Genomic DNA, 20,836 nt, shown 5'->3' with positions numbered 1-20,836 from the left:
CAATTTGTTTCAAATTTTGAAATTATTCTAATTCTTCATCCCGATTCTCACAAATTCTGAAACTCTGTCCTTAGTATAACTAATTTATAGTTGTTCAAATGTAAAAATCTGAAAATTATCCGGAGGTCTCCTTTAAGCACATTCAGAATGTGCATGGAAAATCATGAAGATATTTTTGTTGGTTTTAGAATTAGGTAGATTTCTTTTCTCCAAAACAGATACTGTGCAATCCTGTTACACAACGTATCGTAGTCTTTGGGACTAGCAGTTTTCTTTTGTTATACTGAAATTTTACTGTAAGCCAATAGTCAAGTACAGTCAACCTTACCAAAGTCAAATTTCTTAGGACTGAAGAAGTAGCTTTGACTAAGAGAAAATTTGACTGAGGGATTAAAATCAATACAACATAAAGAGAAGAGGACTTGAAAAGATATTCGACTTAGTACGGTTCTGGCTGAGGAGAGGATTTAGCTTTTAATGTTTGCGAGATATTCAGAAACACTCTATGAGATGTCAAAGAGCATGCAATAATGCGTATCAAAAGTCTATTTGATGAAAATCGGTGATGAAAATCGGTTTTGAAATGGCCGAGATATCCAAAAACAAGATGAAACAAAGAGATCCTAATAAAAGGTGTGGCCTGTCGCCTTTTATCATTATCACTTTCTTGGATATCTCAGCCATTTGAAAACCAATTTTCATCATATACACGTTGAATCCTTCTTAAAATTACATGCTCTTTCATATTTCATAGGAGGTTTCTCATTCTCTCACTTAGGAATGTTCAAAACATGAATCCCCACCTCAACTAGTATTGTACAGTGCCTTTAATTTATGTGAGGCCACCTTAAGGTTGACTGTACATATGAAAATAAGTAGATGATAATATCAGGACCTGTATTTTTACTTCCCTGTAACAAGAATATAATTTAACCTTGTGCTTGTATAATGGGAGTGAACTGTAGCAAATATCCTTTTAAAAGCCAAGAGGAACACATTTAACTGCAGTCATCAAGAACATGGTAAACTTCATCAATGACTGGTATAGGTCCTCTTTCAGCCTTTCATGCAGTCCCAAGTCAAAAAGTATGAGAAAAAAAAAATTGTGTCTTTAACCCGTTGAGGACGAGTCCTGAGTATACTCCGGCAGGTGTCTATGGGAAATGTGTGTTGTAGCAAACTCAACCCGTCCTCGGCAGGTTATGGACAACGTTTCACACAACCTACAAACAAGTGTATTTGTCCAACAAAGTGGTGACATTTATCTGTAGAACCACCAACTTTTAGGTGACTTTAATGAATAATTATGATTAAAGTACACATACTCAAGAGCAATGTAGTTCCATCATTTATTGACAAAACAAAAAAGTATAAAAAAGTAATGATATAATATTACATGTGATATAATATAGTGTAGGTTTAGCACAATCATGAAGGTTTATCAAAATAACAAGGGTTGTAATCTACCATTATGTTGCATTACAATGCTTGGACATTGAAATGCAATGAAAATTATTCATGAGAACATGAACCTTTCTAGTTCCATGCAAACACTATGCACAATGAGAAATAAGTTCAGTTTGTGTGACTTCATACTGCCATGCCATCTTTATTTGCCCTGGCCAGTTATCCAGCATAGTATGAGATGATATCAACACGAGCTCCTTCAAGAAACAAAATTGAGTTGAATCCACTGAGACCATGGACAGGACAGTGAAAACAAACAACCAACCAATCAAAAAATTAACTGAATTCTCTCGGGCTACTGCCATACAAGAGACTTCTTCATCTACAAACCAGGCAAATGACCACTTCCTGCCATCTGTTAACGTCACTTACATAGCAAATGATAAATAGAATTTTCTATACAGATTTGAACTGGCCTTTAAAACAAAACAATAAATGAAATGAGGATGAAGCCTATGAGGTATCAAAATTGTGTTTGAACTAGGTGGTAAGGTAAGCTTCATGTGTATTAAAAGCTGAAACATAATGTAGTTCTCAGAACTCAAAAGGGTTTAAATTCATCTTACACCATTTGGACTTTGCTTGCAATATTGCAAAAGGGTCTGCCAGGAAACTTGTCTGACCGACATGATTTGCCAAGATAAGTTGTGTTATGGAGTATTTGAAATCAAACATGGAAAATAATTTCAAACGTAAGACATGCACACAAACTTTTATTCCTAGAGTGCCCTGCCCCTTCAGGTTGGTACATGTACATAGAACATTACCAGTATGTGATGACTGACTCGTGCCCAAGCAGTAGCATTGAATCAAATGCACCTAACAAGCTGTCTGTGATTCAAGCATATTGCTACCAATATATTGAAATCAAAATGTAACTGAATATAAAACATTACATGGCAACCACAACTAGTATGCTCTGAGATTGTACAACTTATCATCGCTGAGGTGACAAGACCTTGTATCTGAAATTTTGGTGAAAATGACCTTTTTTGGATTAATGGTCAAACAATGGGTTAAGTGATGTCCTGCCCAAATCCCAACTGCCTTTATACTCCAAAACTGAAGCCACCACAGCATGTAAAAGGAAAGGCTTTCCCATTTGCTTTAGTGCTTTGGCCGCCATGTTTTTTGGCTCTCCTGAACATTGGACATTTTGTAGATATGAGGTCTTGTCGCCCCAGCGACATTATGGCATAGCTTTCTTTGGTAATTTTTCACATTCCAGTCATTGCCTAACTGAAAGTGTGGAATCAAAGCATTACTTTGCACATTTCTTATGCATATGCTTTAATTATACAGAAAACCCCACATTTCTGCAGGCATACAACAACTATGTGCTGTCTTAAAACTTCTGATGTAACATATCTTCCAAACATATTGATCTGAATGATAATATGTTTAAACCTAATGATTCATTCTAGTTTCTCTTGATAAAGTGCCAAAATAGGTCATAACTTGTATCATTCTAAAGGCTTGGTTCATTGCTGTCAAGCTCCAGATATCATTCTACATTCTGGCACTTTTTATGATGTGAGGCTAATTGAATGTTACCAGCAACATGCTGTCTACAGCCAAATGCCCATCTTGACGTATTTGTACCCTGACTGGCAATACACTACTGAACACATTAAAAACATTACTGTAAAAGTGGATATTTTCACAAGTAATTTGTCACACTCAGTCGGGTATCGGTGAGATTCATGTGTTTTAATTCCGCGAAATCAAGACATGAATTACTTGAACACATACCAAGCAAGAATATTTACGTGCTTTTAATTTAACACTGGTTTCTGGTTGTGCGAACATCGCAAACATTTCCAATTGTACAGTACACTGTGAACATGTGGGCATCTTGAAGAGATTAAAATGAAAGCTTTCTTCTGGATGACGCATGACTACATAAAAACTGTCAAAGTGTAAATGCAATGTCTTTGAATGTTTCACACTTTGTGACATTAACTTCCAACATTTCAAATCATGGTATCATGATGAGAACTTCACAAGAACAGAAGTTTGAACGCAAGCTCATGAAATCAATACATGTATTCATATGGACAATGTCTGGCATGCTCTCTCAGTGTTCACCAATTATTCTTAATTTAAGGCATAGCATGGATACTGCTAACAAAAATATTATCAAAGTATGTATATCAGCTTTAACACTGCTTTTGAAACATAGTCAACACACAAAATAATTAGCTAAGATATCCAAGAACAGCATTTATCATAAGGAAACCTTAGCTAAGAACACTTGTCTGCTAAATGTTATTTTTCCACACAGAGGACCAAATTCATGAAGGTGGTACAATCTTTGTCCATGGTTTAAACCATGGACAAAGACCATTGTTTTGTATAAGGCCCCAAGTGTCGCATGGCCTATTTCGTTACGAAATAAGTCAGTTACGAAATAATAATAATAATAATAATAAATGTGCGCTCTTGTGTTAATGTTAACATTTCGTCAACGAAATGATCATTTCGTTAACAAAATGGTCATTTCATCAATGAAATGACTGATTTGTAACAAAATAGGCCATGCAACACTTAGCCCCATACAAAAACTACTATCTTTGTTCATGGTTTAAACCATGGACAAAAATTGTACCACCTTCATGAATTTGGGCCTGATTGGCCGCCATCTTATCTTAACACACTCACATCAGTGATTCTACAAAGCATTGTCTTCATTTATGACAACTGTGAACTGACACAGCCACTGGCAAGTTAAGTTTTGCATTGTCCTTTATAAAATCAGCCGGAAAGGAATAATACTTGAGATTTTTAACATTCAAAGGAAAGGCTTTCAGGAAACTGGTATCCCATACTTTACCATGGAGGAAGAGATTTTCCATTGGCTTTCATTCATCAAACATCACAGGACGAGGCTTACAGCTGACTGCTCTGCATCTCATCCCTTCACAATCAGGGCACCATTTCATGAAAGTTGTCAGCCCTGACAAGTTGTCAGTTTCTGACAATCACCATGGTAAAAGTCAGACACCAGAGCTTCTCAGCAAATCAAAACGAATGATTTTACTGAAGTTGTCAGAGACGGACAACTTGGCAGGGCTGACAACTTTCATGAAACAGTGCCCTGGTCTGTTTTACTTGATTGTCTTTGGCAAAATCATTGAACACCTTTGTATGAATAACTGAGATAACAAAAGATGAACTTAATCTGATGAGTCTTGCTCACATTAGAGACCAGCTGGTCTGAAACCTCAACATGTGTACAGCCGACTTTCATTAAAACAACATTTCTCTGCATGTACACAAATCACTCTTGATGATCTTTGAGGTTTTTGTGGATTCCACTTTTCTCATGTTCATTTATTAGTTTTGACTCTCAACTATAGTCCTCAGTTTTGATCTTCATGAGAGTGATGTGAGTGTTTGTTTGGTTTTCTTTCATTACCACAAAATTTTAACAAAAGTTGATATGTTTAATTTATATTTGTTGTGTTAAATGTCAAAATATCCACATGAAACAAACTATGATGCTGAAGTCAAATTGAGATATCACACACTTCATGAAGCATTCTGCACAACGAAATATTCTTCACTTTTACCAGTTGATGCCTTGGAAAAACAAAAACAAAAACAAAAAGACCCCTCCCCCCCCCCCCCCTCAAAAAAAAGAAAGAAAGAAAAGAAAACATGGGAAACAGGTCAAAGTGTAAGTGTTCACAAAGAATAATGACTAAAAACGTGCCCTCTTCTGTTAGCACTTCAACAATTTTTCAATCAGCAGAAGTAAAGCACACATGAAAGATATCTTGCTGATTTTGTTTCCACAAGGTTCCTGGTGGTTAGCATCACTTTGGACATGTGGTTACCAACAGTAATTCTGTTCATGATAACTTGAAGGTGAAGTAACCAAAGACCAAAGGCTTCTTTGCTCCTCACTTTGTAAAGTGGTTGACATCTTTTGGTGCAGTGAACCAGTGACCGTATCCTTTGCTTTCCAAGTGTGAAATGAAGAGTCTTTTAGCTTGCTGGTAGCACCCACACATATCCTGAAAACAAAATTTGCAAAACACAAAGAAAAGTATTTCAAAGCTCTGACCTCTGTGTAGACAAATAGATAATATCACCATGTTACAATAACATCTACAGCAATCAACATTCCTACTTTAAGTTTGCTATATATTTTCATTGCTCTCTTCCTGGATTTCTTTACTTCACTATTATCATAACTAGCATCATCATCACCACATCACTACGGTCATCATACATAATTTTATCATTACTGTTAATACTATGATTATGTCACAAAACTATAAATGAAGGTGAGGGAGAACAAACATGGCATTTGACTTATGAGTAAAGATTTCTTTGTATAAATACAAGTCTTGGAGTAATTTATCACATTGTACTACCACTTTCAAAGTATGTCTTTATAAATATGATGATTTTCTGCCACAATGACCACAAAAACGGATAATTGCCTAGTAAAAAAGAAAAAAAGAAGTAAAAGCTCTCATACACATAGCAGATAAATACAGCCAGAAACTAGGCAATTATAGGAGCATGGTGCCTAAGTGCAGATGTGCTCATCTGTGTACATTACACGATTCAAACAGTTAAACAGGCACTATCAAACGAAACTACTGTGGCTGCTACAGAAAGAGGTTAGTCAAGTCTGCTCAGCTAATTTGGTTTAGCCCTGGATAGAGGCACAGCACTTCTCTTCAACCCACTTACCTTAGCCTCTTGGTAGGTGATGGCAAAGAGAAGGTCATCTCTCTTGGCAAGTGATGCTGTGGACCGGAATCGAGAGAAGAACGCTGCTTTGCACAGACGACTGGCTGCTTGACTGCCACTCTTGAACGGAGACCTGTAGGACATGTGAAATAGAACAAAGCAAGTTTTGTACTTTTTTTTTTAGTACTGGTGGTAATGGCATGTTAGCCTTTGTTCCATGTCATCTTGTGTCACTATCCTCCACTTAACACTTTCAAACAAAAGTCATATTGTTCATCTCAAATTTTGCAGGGAAAAATGTAATGCCCAACCATCATCACTTCTACTAAAGTGGACAGAAAGTATGTTTCCACCTGACATGGCTTAAAGTCATAGTACCTTAATAGTAACTTCTAACATACAGTCTAACTTCAGTTATCTGCCATGTCAGGCAGCCATTTGGATAAGTGATATGGCCGGGTAAGTGAGATATACTCCAGCAAAACACTTTCTAGCTACCACATTGTGTTGGAGGTACATATTGTATAGACATGGCATTCAACAATTTACTACTAGTACAATTACATAATATTTGAATGTTTACGATGCATACTTTAAAAAGAAATACAAGTAAAAATATCCCTTTATGTGTCTTTGTTTAGGGGCTGACAAACAAAGATAAAAACCTTGGAGGTACCACTCACTCTCTCTCCCTCTCTCTCTCTCTCCCTTCTCCCTGATCAAACCACCAGATAAGCAGCATCTTCTTCCTTCTAGCAACAACACTGTGGTATTGGTATTCAACTTCAGATTTTCTTATAATCTGGTATATAGCTATAGCAAAACACTGAAGTTAGTTTAAAGATTATATTCATGTTCAGACTTTCTTACTGTCTGGTATTCACTACGAGAGAATGGTTGCTTTGTTATGATGTAGATAAGTTTTGCACTAGAAATAGATGAAATGCGCAGAAAACTGTATGTCAACCCATGTCCTAACAAAAAAAAAACAAAAAAAAAAAAACAAATCTGGGTAAGTGGTGGCTAGATAACTTAGGTCAGACTGTGTCAGCTTTTAAAGACTCTATTGAGTTTCTATCAAATATTATCAAGAAATTAGAAGCTGCACTTCACTGTTAAACATATTCACAAGATGTAATTTAATGCAAAAATCCTAGAATATATCACTGTAATTGAAATGCTGTGTACCGGGTATTGATTTTCAGTCACCCTTGTGATTCACCCTGCCTGGTAAAACTGAGGCCAAACTTACGTTTGGTGGGTCCTTCCCTTCTCACAGTCAATGACCTCATACATGCGATCATCGTTAGAGAAGTTAACACTGATCCCAGGCTGGAGACCATCTTGAATGCTGGCTGGCCGAGTGACTTGCCACACCTGTGGGTGGTGGAGAGCAAAGCCTGATGGCAGAGAACCGGTCAAGCTGTCGTCCACTCGGCAACACATGGCCCTTGTCAGGTGACCATGGTCATACATACTTCCTGGAAAATGAATTTATGCATTTACACCATTTGATGAACATTGGATTCAATGAAAGACAGATTATACCAAGCTGAGGTGATGCATTCAATTCATAAATTATGTTTCAAGTGTTTGTATTTCCACAATGATTGCTGCAGCTCCCGAAATTCTGAGTTGTGAATGATTACCCATCTATCGTCACTTTATAATTACTTAAAATACACAAATATATCGAGAATAACAAACTATTCATTTAATATAGACATCAATCATTCTCTTAATTTATTCAGTGCTTGAATGCTTTGTGCATATACTGGAAAAACATTTTGGCTGCCTATATTTTTGAATGCCAACACCTATAGATTCATTCATTTATTTCTGAAAATTACCAGTGTGGTATTGTAACTCTAGATTAATGTTTGTGGAATATTATAATTGTACTAATTTTCATACAGGTTTAATGTCCTGTCCAGTAAATGTTTGCATGTGTACATAATGTGTATGTTATGTATAAACACAATCATCAAACTACTAATTTTCTTTAGAAAATCAAGGATATTGAAAACAGTCTAATCATATTTCACGTTGGCAACTGCTTTCCTTCAAAACACATTAGTATTAATGAGCATGAGTATAAACACATTGACTTCTATAGAGAGGAATGCATGATGAACCTTGTATCTCACCTAACGTGATCGAGTCCAGGTACACTGGGGCAATGAAATGGCTAAGTAAGGCTCCCTGAAGGCCGAGGATATTCCACCTCAACAACTTGTCACTTGATGACATGAAATGTATTGCACCCTACAGAGAAAGATGTACAACATTTGATGTGAAAAGAAAATACATTTATTTTCTTCACTATATGGTGTTACATAATGCAAGAATAATGGTTGTCCCACTATCAGAATTAACATGTTTCACCACTGGATAGCACAAAGATAAAAAGAACTCATGATAGAAATGGTGGGGCAGTTTGTGGCAATCTTTGGAGATAAAACCATTGTGACCAAATAATACTACCTAAGGACATTGTCAACGACATTGTAGCTATACCCCAGAATGACACTCTTGACAAAAGCTGCATGGCCTTTGACCCATCACCATTATTATGTTCATGCAACAAGTTACTAATTCATTTCTATACTACCCTGTTCACAAACTTTCAACATCACTAGATATTTCAAGCTACATAGCAATGACTGGACATGTTTCTTATTTTAAAGAAATTATTTTTTTTTTCCATTTCTACCTTTCCTGCTGTATCATACTACTACTAAAAATGCTGTTTTGTTATATCCAGGTTTGGGGAGTGGATACACCTGGTAAATCAGGAAAGATGCATATTTGATGGTACTCCAAAGTGAAGTATACAGTCAATGCTGGAATTGGGCAGATAATTTTAGTCTCTTCATAGCTCTTGTTTATATGAAATGTCATATGCTTTACTTAGTATTTTTGCCCGGTGAAAATTGAATTTATCTCTCACCAGAAGCTTCAAATCCATTAGTAATAAACACAATCTCGATCATATCCTTTAATCAGCAAAAAAAGAAAACCTTGTATCATATTCTGCATTTGTTTGCACACACGTAACACTCCTTACTTTAACTTCATAGAACACTTCAGGACTCTTTATTGCTATAAGATCCAAGCCATTGATGAATGTCAGTCTAATCATAAAGTATACCTCATTCCTCATCTTATCATAAAGCATACCTCATTTCTCATACATTGTACCAAATGAATAACCATCACTTTGATTGCTTAAACACTCTTGTCCTACACTGAAGTTTGGTCACAGAATATTCAAAATGATTTTAATACAGTATCATGCAAACTGCTGTTGCAGATTATGGTAAACATTTCCCCAAATTTCCAAGAGCTTCTGTACACAGTACTCACTACTCTTGTCTGACCATCAAGTCCAACATGGGAATCTGAACAAAAAAAATCAGAAATAACAACACATAATGTGATAAAAACAGATGCCAGCAAACAATGATAATACATTGTAGTGGTATTGATAAAGAAACTGGTTTTCATAACCCTGAACAGAGGAAATATGTACACATTATACCATATCCCATCAAAAAGTTGTGAGGCAGAGTAATAAAAAGGATATCATTCTGAAAGTAACAATGAAAACACTGGCAGAAAGCCCTATTTGAGAGAGCAATACACCCAATCTATGCAAGAAATTCAAAAGCAAATATCCATTGCTTTTCAATGAAATGTTGTCTCACTTATTAAATGGCATCAACCATTCTTCATGATTACAGATACACATTATTTAACATTGAGTCCATATAAAAGCTACGAATGACTCTGGTACACAAAGTTTGAAACAGATGAAAATACCCACGGTTTCATGCTAAGATGGCATACAAATTTATTAAAGAATGAACTACTGAAACAAAACCAAAAAATATCAAAAATACACACTGCAATTGACATCTCAGAAAAGAAAGATGCCAGGGCCCTGTATTATGAAGAGTTAAAATTGATTACATAGTTGATTTCAACTGTAAGTCTACGGCAGCCTGTGATGGTCGATTCTATCTTTTGATAAAACGGGGCCCAGATTTAAAAAATGATCTGCCTGAATTCATTTGAAGCAGACTGTGAGAAATAGAAAAGATTGCTACTAATACCACAGGATACAAGAGACTAATTGGAATGGACTGCCATGGTATGTACTCACTCAGTGAACACAGACTGCCATGTCCACAATCCACCTTGAATGTTGGATAGTGAGCCCCACCCTGCATCAAATACATATCATCCTCAGACAAAGGGGTGTCATCTTTGGGTCTATAGAAATCAAAAGAAATGAGAAAAAAGATGCAGAAACCCAATGTTACAATTTTGTAACCACTAATAAAGCACTATACATACTAATACCAGGCGCGACAAACCCATTTGCCTGCTTGCCCCAGAAATATGGCAACATTAAATGTGACTGTGCACCTCAAAACGAACATAAAGTCGCAAACACTGATTTTGCGTGAGGACTGAAAATAAGTGAAGTGGGTGAACCTAGCCGAACTTGACTTTTTCATATTTTCTGAAAGAGAGGGTCTTCCTTTACATTATGCTAAAATTTGGTATCATAAAACAGGTAGGAAAGTGTGTTTTTTAGCAGTTTATCTCGAACATTTTTGGTAGAATAGTGTGATAGTTTGGTAGAATAGTGTGTGTCTTTAGAATCCTTTTTTTCATTTCAGAAAAACCTTGTCCACACTCTTCACTTTCAACTCTAATAACTTTTGAAAGGATAGTGCTACTGCTTTTAAAGTTGACATTAATTAAGAACAGAATGTGTTAATGAGGCATGCTTAATTTCAGTTTAATCTGATAATCTCTTCATTGTTGTTACTCTGGTTGTTTACTTCCTGTTTTTTGTCCCATTCATCGCACAGCCAGCACGGTTTGGTAAAGATTAAGCGCTTGAATAGACACTGTACTTCAGAGCCTCTTTTCTCAGTTCACACTTTTCCTGAGTTTGTGCTTTCTTTCCAATATTTAGATAGGTTAGGAGAGTCCATTTGATTTGAGTTATACATCATTTTAAAGCTTAAAGTCTGCTCTTTCAGAATATGGTCTTAACTAAGAATTCATGTCTGGCGACTTTTTGTTTGTTTTGAGGTGCAGGGTCACAAATGTAACTATTCCCAGTCGCAAGTGACTTCTAATGCTACTTGTAGGTGGGTTTGTCTGCCATTACAATAAATAATTCAAGTTCAGAAGAATTGTAGTCATAAAAAGAATGATATATCTATATTGGGACTTGTCAAACTCACACAAAATTTCCACTTGTTAACCTTGACTTATAGTGCTCACCAATGTTAATAGAGTTAGATGCCTTATCATATAGAAAGAAACATCAAAATGAAAATAAATGGTAAAATCAGGTGGTAATCTAGCCAAAATCTTGTTCCTATTGTAGACATGGGTGTTTCAACAGTGCATGGAGTGTATGAAACAAAGAGCTGGACTCACTGTTTGAGGAACCTGGCAGCATCTCCTACTGGTGCTTGGTTCAAATACAGGTGGAATGTCACATCGTCTCGAAGAGCCAACAGAGGGCTCCCTTGAGGACCGACAAAAATGGTCTTGGTGAACTCTCCCTCATAGAAGTACTTCAGCTGCTGGTACAGAAATCTGTGTCATAGGTGGATAATGAGATGCGAAAGAATGAAATCTGGATGAAACAGTATTTCTCATTTTTTATACGACTGACATTGTACAGTGTACTTATAAAATTCGCTTCTAATAAATATGACAGACATAATACATAATGATTGAATATTGCTGGAGCACATTGTACTTTCAGCATGAAAAGAAACAAATGAAGAGTTTGTTTGCAAAAACCGATAAGTCCATATTTGCCAAATGGAGATATTTGCGATTACAGGTCAAGAAAAAGAAAGAGAATAATAAGAAAATTGTTGCTTCTTTTGACCATAACTTCACAAATGTAACTTTATATGTAGTGACCAATATATCATTTAAAAGGTATTATTTTGTACTTTATGACAAAGAGCGTAATCCAAAATCTTCAAAAATGGACTTATCGGTTTTTGCAAACAAACTCTTCAAATATACAAACACACATGTAAAGTACATGTTGTTTTATGGAATGTATAACAAGAACTAGAAATGTCCTTGTTACCTCCGCCATAATGCATGATTCTCCCAACAGGCATATAGTACAATGTCTTCACAATGTGTGATCCATGACAGTTTCACATAACTGGCAAAATATTGAAAGGACAGGTTTTGTCAGAAATGTCTTGAACTGGGTTCGCTATAATTTTCTAAGAGTGCCGGTACACATATTTGGGGAATTTTGGGGAAGTTTATGCATTGAGTAATTTCCAAGGTATGAAGAAAGAGTGTGATGACGGTACAAAATATTTTTTTTTTTTTTTTTTTTTTTTTTTTTTTTTGGGGGGGGGGGGGTTATTGAAACCTGGCCTTTGACCTTCTGGCTGGAAATTTCTCGGAGAATCTCCATTAGGTAATGCATGTATCAAGTTTTGAAACTAATAAAGCAAGCATTGCATGTACTATTTTATATGAGGGAAATAGTAAAATTTTGAGGAGTTGACCTTGACCTTTGACCCCTGACTATTGACCCATGACCCCTAAATTCCCTAGATAATCCCTGTCAGACAGTACATGCGTATGTACCAAGTTCCACGAAGATACATTGAACCATTTGCAAGCAAAGTGATTGCAACATTTTCACCTAACCTTTGACCTTTTGACCTTTGACCTTATGACATGAAACTCTCTCTGGAGAATCTTTACGCAGTAGTACATGTCTACACCAAGTTTCAAGAAAATACCTTCGGGCATTGCATAGATATGGGGGAAATTGCAACATTTGTAGCATTTGACCTTGACCTTTGACCTCTTGCCAATGTCACTAAAATCTACTCAACTACAATTGTAATTGTCCCATCATACATCATCCTTGGACCAAATTTGGTGAAAGCTGCTTCATCCAGTTTTGAGTGATCACGTAAACAGATAAATTTTAGGATTTGACCTTGATCTTTGACCTTTGACCTCTGTCCGATTTCACTGAAAAACTAATCAAGTAATTGTCCCATCATACATCATCCTCCAACAAAGTTTGGTGAAATTTGCTCCATCCAGTCTTGAGCTATCGCGTACACCGATACAATTCATGATTTGACCTTGACCTTTGAACTTTAGCCGATTTCACCCAAAATCTATTCAAATAATTGCCCTATCATACTTCATACTTGGACCAAGTTTGGTAAAATTCCAGTAAATATACTCAAGTTATCACGTAAACGAAAGCGGACGGACGTACGGACGGACGAACGGACGGACAACACGAAAACATAATGCCTCTGGCACCACTTCGTGGCGGAGGCATAAAAATAAAGTTGACTTAATTATGTCTAGAACACAACAGGCTCCCAAAAGAATAGATGCATTGGCCTTGGAAATCTCTCATCATCTCTTTCAATGACAAACGCAAGTATGCCAATAGTCTTCATCTCAGACCGCTTGTCTCATACAATGTAGGCTTGTTGTTTTGGATGAGGTGCTGTGAGATGATAAGTAGCTCTGTAGAAACTGAGGGCATACCACAACGCTTGCCTACCTCTGGAAGCCTCTCCTAGCAACAGTCACACCATGACAGTCCAGTAAGGTCCGGCCATCCTGGCTGACCGTTGTCCCTGATGCCACTCCATTTCCAGTTCCCAAGGCGACCAGTTTACCCTTGCCCTGGGCACCTACCATACCATGGTGAAACCAAAGCTCTTGCAGTTTTATCCCATCATTCATTTGTTGTCTTAATACTTATACAAAATAAAGATAATTATGAATATTTACAAATCCATATAATCTACGCACAAGATAAAGGTTGACAGAACATTTACTTCCCCGAAAAACGAGTATCAATTCAAATGTTATATTATAAAATCGGCATGTAATTTGTATGTAGTGTTTATTGCATCATTTACCACATCAATAATGATTGAATCTGTACACATTAGCTATCATAGTTAAATTAGCTGCATCACTGCGCACTTATTGACATCCATTATTGATATCAAACCTGACATCAATCATGATATAATATGTCATGCATAAACAGTATGCAACCTTACATCACAAAATCATGCCAAACTGCCAAGTAAAGGCTAGATTCTAAGAGAATTCTCTGTCTTCATATGATGTAAAAGTCATCAAAAACTGGATGAGCTGAAATCAGATGTTTGAAATAGTGTTTAAGCTGGATGCTACACTTGGTTACAACTCACCTAACTTCATGACAAAAGCTGCATATGAGGAAGACATTGGAGTTGTTGCAGAGCCTGGGAATGGGGCACCAACACGTGGAATGTTCCTTGCTAGGGAAGCTATAATATCAGCTTCTGTGGCAGACACTTTCACTGCACCTGTATTGTTCTGCTGCTGCTGTTGTTGTGCAGACTGTTGGTTCACCTGTTGAGGTTGCTGCTGTTGAATATGTTGTTGGTGTTGTAAAACTTGTTGAGGCTGTTGTGCTGGTACCACGGGTCTCACTTGATGTTGCTGGTTAACAATTGGAATGGACGGCTGACCTGTTAGCGTACCTGCAGTAGGAGGGTTGGGCATGTGGGACTGTGCTCCCTGGCTGGACCTGGTCCATGCTTGTCCAGCCATAGGAGAACTCTGAGGGACTCTCAAGGATCCAACTTTGTTTACTGCTGGTCCAGGTCTGGTGTTAGGAGTGGGGCTGGCCTGACTTGCAGGGGTCGTTTTACTGGGCATTGCATCCGTTGCTTCACCAGCAGCTGTTAACAGGCAGTTTCCAATAATGGGAAAGAGCAAAGAAAAATTAAAAAATAATAATAATAATAAATAATGATAATAAAAATAACAACATAAAAAATAGGTATAGCTGTACCTTTAAGTTGACCAAATAGAAAACAAAACTAGATACAGAAGTCTGAAACTTTCCTGTCCATATCTTAGTTCCATAGTACCTGCAGATGAATAAGGCCAACTTTCATGAAGCTACACAAAAAGACTAACTGACATTGTCAAAAGAGCGAAATAGGTTGTGAATACTATGAAACTGAACTGCTATTCACAATGGTATTTAAATTACCATTATACTATCCTTTGAATGACAGAAACTTACAGTTAAAAATAAGCTATCGTCATTATTATTTTGAATTTTGTCAGCTAATCTATCACATAAGAAAAGAAAGGTGTAAGTCAAAGGTCTTTGCTTCTTCCTCCACACTTTGAATCTATAATGCCAGAACTTGAGGAGTAATGAATCGAAAAAGTCAATGTGTTTGAAAGTTTTGTCTACACATTGCATTGAATGCCAGTCACTGATTCACAAGTCTCACACCACAAATATTTGTTGTTTTAGGGTGCTACACGGTTTTGTGTTTCTATGCCTGTCATGCTTTACATACAGCACACTGAAGGTGTGGAAATAAATGAAATGAAATGTTAGCCAAGTCCTTCCCCTCAGAACAAATAGTTGATGTTGACCCAGAATGATACAAGGAGAGAAAGCCTCCTGCCTAGTCATACCCATTTGATTTGTAGTTTGAGCTTGTTTTTTCAGCTGATACTCCATATAAGACTCTTGCTTAGGGGCATTCCACGCATTCTCTGAAGGCACTTTGGTAGGATCATAGCTCAGCTGAAAGTGACCTTGTCCACTTGGCTTGGTGGATGGAGGGCCAAAAGTCCTCATGGTGCTGCTCAGTATGTTCTCATCAAACTAGAAATGGTAAAAAGTCAATTTTATGCACAGATAAGACACTGAAAAGAGCCATCTTTTCAACAATACACAGAGTATCAAAGAGTATGCAATCAACAAAATAGCCAGTAATTCCATCAGCATCTCTCCTACACTCCTATCTATTTGTATCTCACCTTAAAAATGGGTTAGTGTGCAGCCCTGGCTACAGTAACCTGTTTTATCAATCAGCCATTGCTGTGCAAATTCTTTGTAAAGTAATAAACCATCTGCTTGTGTTGTGGATCATTACGCAAACGACACCGTAGAACAGGATTTTAAATCTCACAGCATAGACAATGCACTGAATGTCAGTACTATCTCCACTGTACCTAGGTACATGCTACACAAAGCACAAGCCTATCATATGATATTTCTTGCAACCTGTAAGATACAGTACATGACAATGTGAGGTAAGCAGTGTCAATTTGTGAGTCACGGACAAGCTTCATGTTAGTCCCTTCATGCTATGTGATCAATAGCAAATAGTTCGGCCTTGAGATGGCAAAACAACGTATCTACTTCCAACATCATTTCCAGTAAATTGAGTTTGAAGTTTAGTAAACCTACAGCTCTTTTTCTGTTTCTGATAAACACTTCCTATCTTACCCTAAAAGGACCAACAATATCAGTAATACAGTGCATGCAAATAAATTTCACTACACCCTTTATTTTTAGAATAATTTGCATTTAATCAAAACATACATTGTTTTGCCATCTCAACATATCCACGCTATTGTTACGGCAAAACAACGTAAGTCTCCATCACTGGCACGTATATAATGTCCAACAACATCAATATGCGTGCGCTTCAGCAGCCGCACGTGGCACACAGCCTATTACTGCATAAACACGTAGATGGAAAACCAACCTATTGCATGTAGATATGTTGTTTTGCCAAGTTCATACCCGACGTGTGTTGATCAGGGGCAAGCGTATCAACGCTAACGTTGTTTTGCCAACAAAATTTGAACAATTCCCACTGGGACAGGGTATCACATCTGAGTGACGGAATGGGTTCTGATTTCAAGATTTGGTCAAGAGTTAGATTATAATAGAATATTAAGCTAAAATATGTGACTAAGTCAATTTTCATGAATTTGTGCCATTCATTGCATTTGCCATCTCACATCCGAGTTACCTGGATGGCGTTTGGTTGCTGAGCTCCTCTTGCATCCCGTTTGTCAGCCTCCTCATCCTCCATCCCTAGAAAGGTTCTCATGGCGATCCTTGATGCTGCAGCTTTGGCATCTTTCTTGGTTCTCCCTTTCCCTACATAATGGATGGCCATGGTATCACACAACATAATTGTATTCAGTGTGATTGTCACCATAAAACTATATGAATATAAGTATCATCTTGAATATGACATTGCTTTGTCATTGGAATACCATAGGAATGATTGAACCAAAACAGATAATACCTGTTGCACTAATCTTACCTTGAAATAAAACCTGTACTATTATATAATATGTATAATACAAAAAAATATATATAATAATTAATATATATATATATATATATCACTGATTGCATGATGCCAGTGTAGAGGCTATAAATGCAAAGAAAAGCACTGTTAGGATATCTTGATATCACATCAAAATCAAACAAATACTATTAGTTACCCCCTGCTTGTTCACGAAATATGGGCAAATATCTACGGTCTGGTGCCATATTCCATGAGGCCGAAGGCCGGATGGAATATGGCACCAGACCGTAGATATTTCCCGTATTTCGTAAGAACAAGCAGGGGGTAACGATTTTATCTTTTTAAGTGTAAGTGCTAACCTTCTCGCTGATTTCCTCTCGTGAATGATGTTGAAATCGCTGGCTGTCAGCCATGTTGATTTACGTCTCGCGAGCTGATCACTGTATGCGCGCATACGTACACGTATCTAGGGGCTATCCAGGATTTCCATACAGGGGAGCTGCCTTTACAAAATTAAAGGGGGGTGCAAGAGTTCCCCTCATGTTTTACTTTTATTTCTTTTGTTTTAACAACAAATAAAGAGGGGGGGGGGGGGCGCATTGCACCCCCTCTGGATCCACCACTGAGTATGGTCACTCACCCTGAGGAAACCTCTGTCCATCCACTATGGCCACCATGGCATAGTTACATGTGATGATTCCCCCTGTGCCCTCCGGTGCTACTTCCTCAAATGTCAGAGTAAGACGCTGAAGCTGGCAGAACTCATTGAAGGCCATGACTGGGTTCTTTTTGCCTGACATAAACTCTTTGACAAGTTCTCTGGGTATATCTTTAGGCTTAGCCTTGGCAATGATGGGATTAACACCGCCATCTGGGGATGCAGTCGGTTCAGCAGCCCTAGCCTGGAAAAGAAGCATCCAAATATGATATATCAATCAACTACATATCACTCATACACAGAGTTCATACATTAACATCTGTATATTAAGTGGTTCCTCATTTCACATTCGAATTTCACACACGTTAGAAGCACAGCATTTCACGACTATTTTACAGTGTTTGCAAGTTCCTGTAGACCCAAAAAATTAACTTTCAAATTACTAGAACCAGTAGTAACTGTCAATACCCTAAATTCATGTTGTCCACTCTCTTCAACAAAGATTTGCCGTATATTATTGAAACTATTAAGCCAGCATCAGTTTGATCTTTACACCTTCCTCTACTCTGGCAGATCAATCCTACTAATGTGTAAGCTACATGTATTTGATAGACAATGGTTATATCATTATAGATTAAATCTAAATGCCAAAATGAAGCAGTAAACAATAAAGTATGTGTGGCAGAAAAGAGATTTGGGATGAATAAATGGTTAGAATTGTTCTAATTCAATTGATAGATATACAGCGTAGGAACAAAAGCTATTTGGGTTTGATAGGGAGATATTGCTTAAGAGTATGTATCATGTATACCACCAAACAATCTCATGCTAGGTTGAGAGACCTTTGTTGGGAAACTTTGAAACAACAGACAGAGTGAGTCACAGATTTCTGAGGATGAAGAAAACGAGATGGATTGACACTCAAGTAGAGATCATTTGACTTAGTACGTGTACAATGAATGTAGATAGTGGGTCTGCCTCCCACTCCATACAACCCAGCTTTGATTCCAAAGTCTAGCTGAGCAATGTTTTGTGTAATCATACTCTCTACTCTAGAGACAGTCAAAACAATGTCCCTCAGATAGGACATCAAATGGAGGTCCCATGTATGAGAGAATCACAACTCATGTACCAAGTACGTTTTGAAGGCTATCCTACTTCAATCGTTCATCGCAAAGAGCAGAGTGCATAACCCAGATATTCAGTAGTCCATCTCGTATCCAACAGGACCCCACGGAAGACCAGTTAGTGCAGTACAATATGGGCTACAAATGTATCCAGCCATCTTTCATTTCATTTTATTGTTTCTGCATGGTACAAGTAATCAACTATGATCTTCTTATGAAAAATTAAACAGAGGGGTGTGTGTGTACATTATACATTTTAAAACCAAAATAGGCAATTAAATAGACTGTTCACAAAATGCCATGTTGCACTGAGAGATGGCCCAGACTTACCTGACCAATGACCTGGATCTTTTTAAACTGGTTTCCACTCATTGTTGAAGCTCAAGGAGCTGTGGAGAAAGCAGACTGTGCACTTTTTAAACATGAAATGAAATCATGTAACATCCTACTATGAAACTCCAGTACAACTGCCCCTTTAGAAACCAACCCAAATTATCCTGAGTAATACACTCTATCACATTTAGTAGTAAAGGATCCACAACCCCATCAATCGGTTCTAAACTCATCAAATGATGTGTAAACATTTTCAAACACTGCAACTGATTGACAGATGCCCTTTATTACCTTAGATATTTAATGATTTTCCAGTGTTTGAGATAAGTCATGATAATGGGCATAAATACCCTGGACATGTATGGGACACAGACCCAAGACCTTGTGATTGATAGAGAGGCTGTAGCATCAAGCTTACAACCAATCAAGCTTACGACCAATAACAAGTGGTGGTTCAGGGGGGTGTTTCACAAAGCCGTGTGACTGGTGATCAGTTCTTCCATGCTATACTTATTAGAATCTCAATAATTCAGCACAAGAACTGATCACCAGTCGCACTTAAGTCCTTCTTAACTGTAAGAACGGCTTTGTGAAACACCCCCCTGATCCCTTTATAGCAGCTGGTTTATAGATTAGCATCATTTTAATTTTCAGTGTAGTGCGATAGTGATAGCAATTCGTCGGTGACCTAATTCCTTTGCTGTCCATTTGAAAACCACAAATAGCATCCGGCAGCGAATACATCATATTGAAGCATTATGCTCACAGGTAACAATGACAATGAATTCCAGTCAAGATTCTTTGAACCAATTAGGTGTGCATACAACTTGTACTCTACATACATTGTATATAGGCCCTAGGCTAGAGATCAATCAGTGCAGCATTGTACGTACAGCTTGATAATCCATGAGAGCAAAGACAAGCGATTTCATGCAGTGTTCGATGTGTCAAAATCACAGGGAGAGTAGGGCTTTTGCCTTTTAGTGGCATTACCAGTAATCACTTGTCAAACAGTGTTCAATACAGTAAGAGCAGCTCGTCAGCTGCTCAGTGTGCACGGTGGTTCATGGGATATCACCTTGGCACATGCCGACATGGGGAATGAGGTTACAGTATCAATAATATAGGGCCGTCAAGTGCATGATTGCCAATTTACCACCAAACCAGACACCAAACAGTCAAATGTGATGGTTGTTTTATGAAAGCAAAGACCGTAAAATTCAAATAAAGAGCCCTGGTCTTACATACTCAAGTCAGATGTGCATACTTTACTGCAGCCCGACCAGACGCCGAGCAAAGCACGGTCTGTCATGACACTTGTGATGAGTACAGTGACAGGGCTGTGTAAAGTGTGTATACTC

The 20,836-nt window shown here is 37.5% G+C and overlaps 1 protein-coding gene across 1 annotated transcript; it reads right to left on the bottom strand.

The window, feature by feature from the left end:
• Positions 1 to 5,187: 5,187 nt before the first annotated feature.
• On the bottom strand, positions 5,188 to 19,516 carry LOC139737311 (uncharacterized). The gene is made up of 13 exons (XM_071647984.1): positions 19,473 to 19,516; positions 17,998 to 18,259; positions 17,070 to 17,200; positions 15,718 to 15,910; positions 14,445 to 14,948; positions 13,781 to 13,913; positions 11,638 to 11,799; positions 10,340 to 10,449; positions 9,544 to 9,575; positions 8,322 to 8,439; positions 7,427 to 7,655; positions 6,175 to 6,307; positions 5,188 to 5,486 (listed from the first exon to the last, which is right to left on the bottom strand). Exons 1-13 carry the CDS (start codon positions 19,512 to 19,514, stop codon positions 5,373 to 5,375), a joined length of 2,163 nt encoding a protein of 720 aa, XP_071504085.1. The 5' UTR covers positions 19,515 to 19,516; the 3' UTR covers positions 5,188 to 5,372.
• Positions 19,517 to 20,836: the final 1,320 nt, after the last annotated feature.

The sequence above is a fragment of the Diadema antillarum genome, unplaced genomic scaffold (genome assembly GCF_040938485.1).
Source record: "Diadema antillarum isolate AM-2024a unplaced genomic scaffold, OU_Dant_1.0 seq00000688_RagTag, whole genome shotgun sequence".
NCBI classification, from domain to species: Eukaryota; Metazoa; Echinodermata; class Echinoidea; order Diadematoida; family Diadematidae; genus Diadema; species Diadema antillarum.
This window is presented reverse-complemented; position numbering and strand designations above follow the sequence as displayed.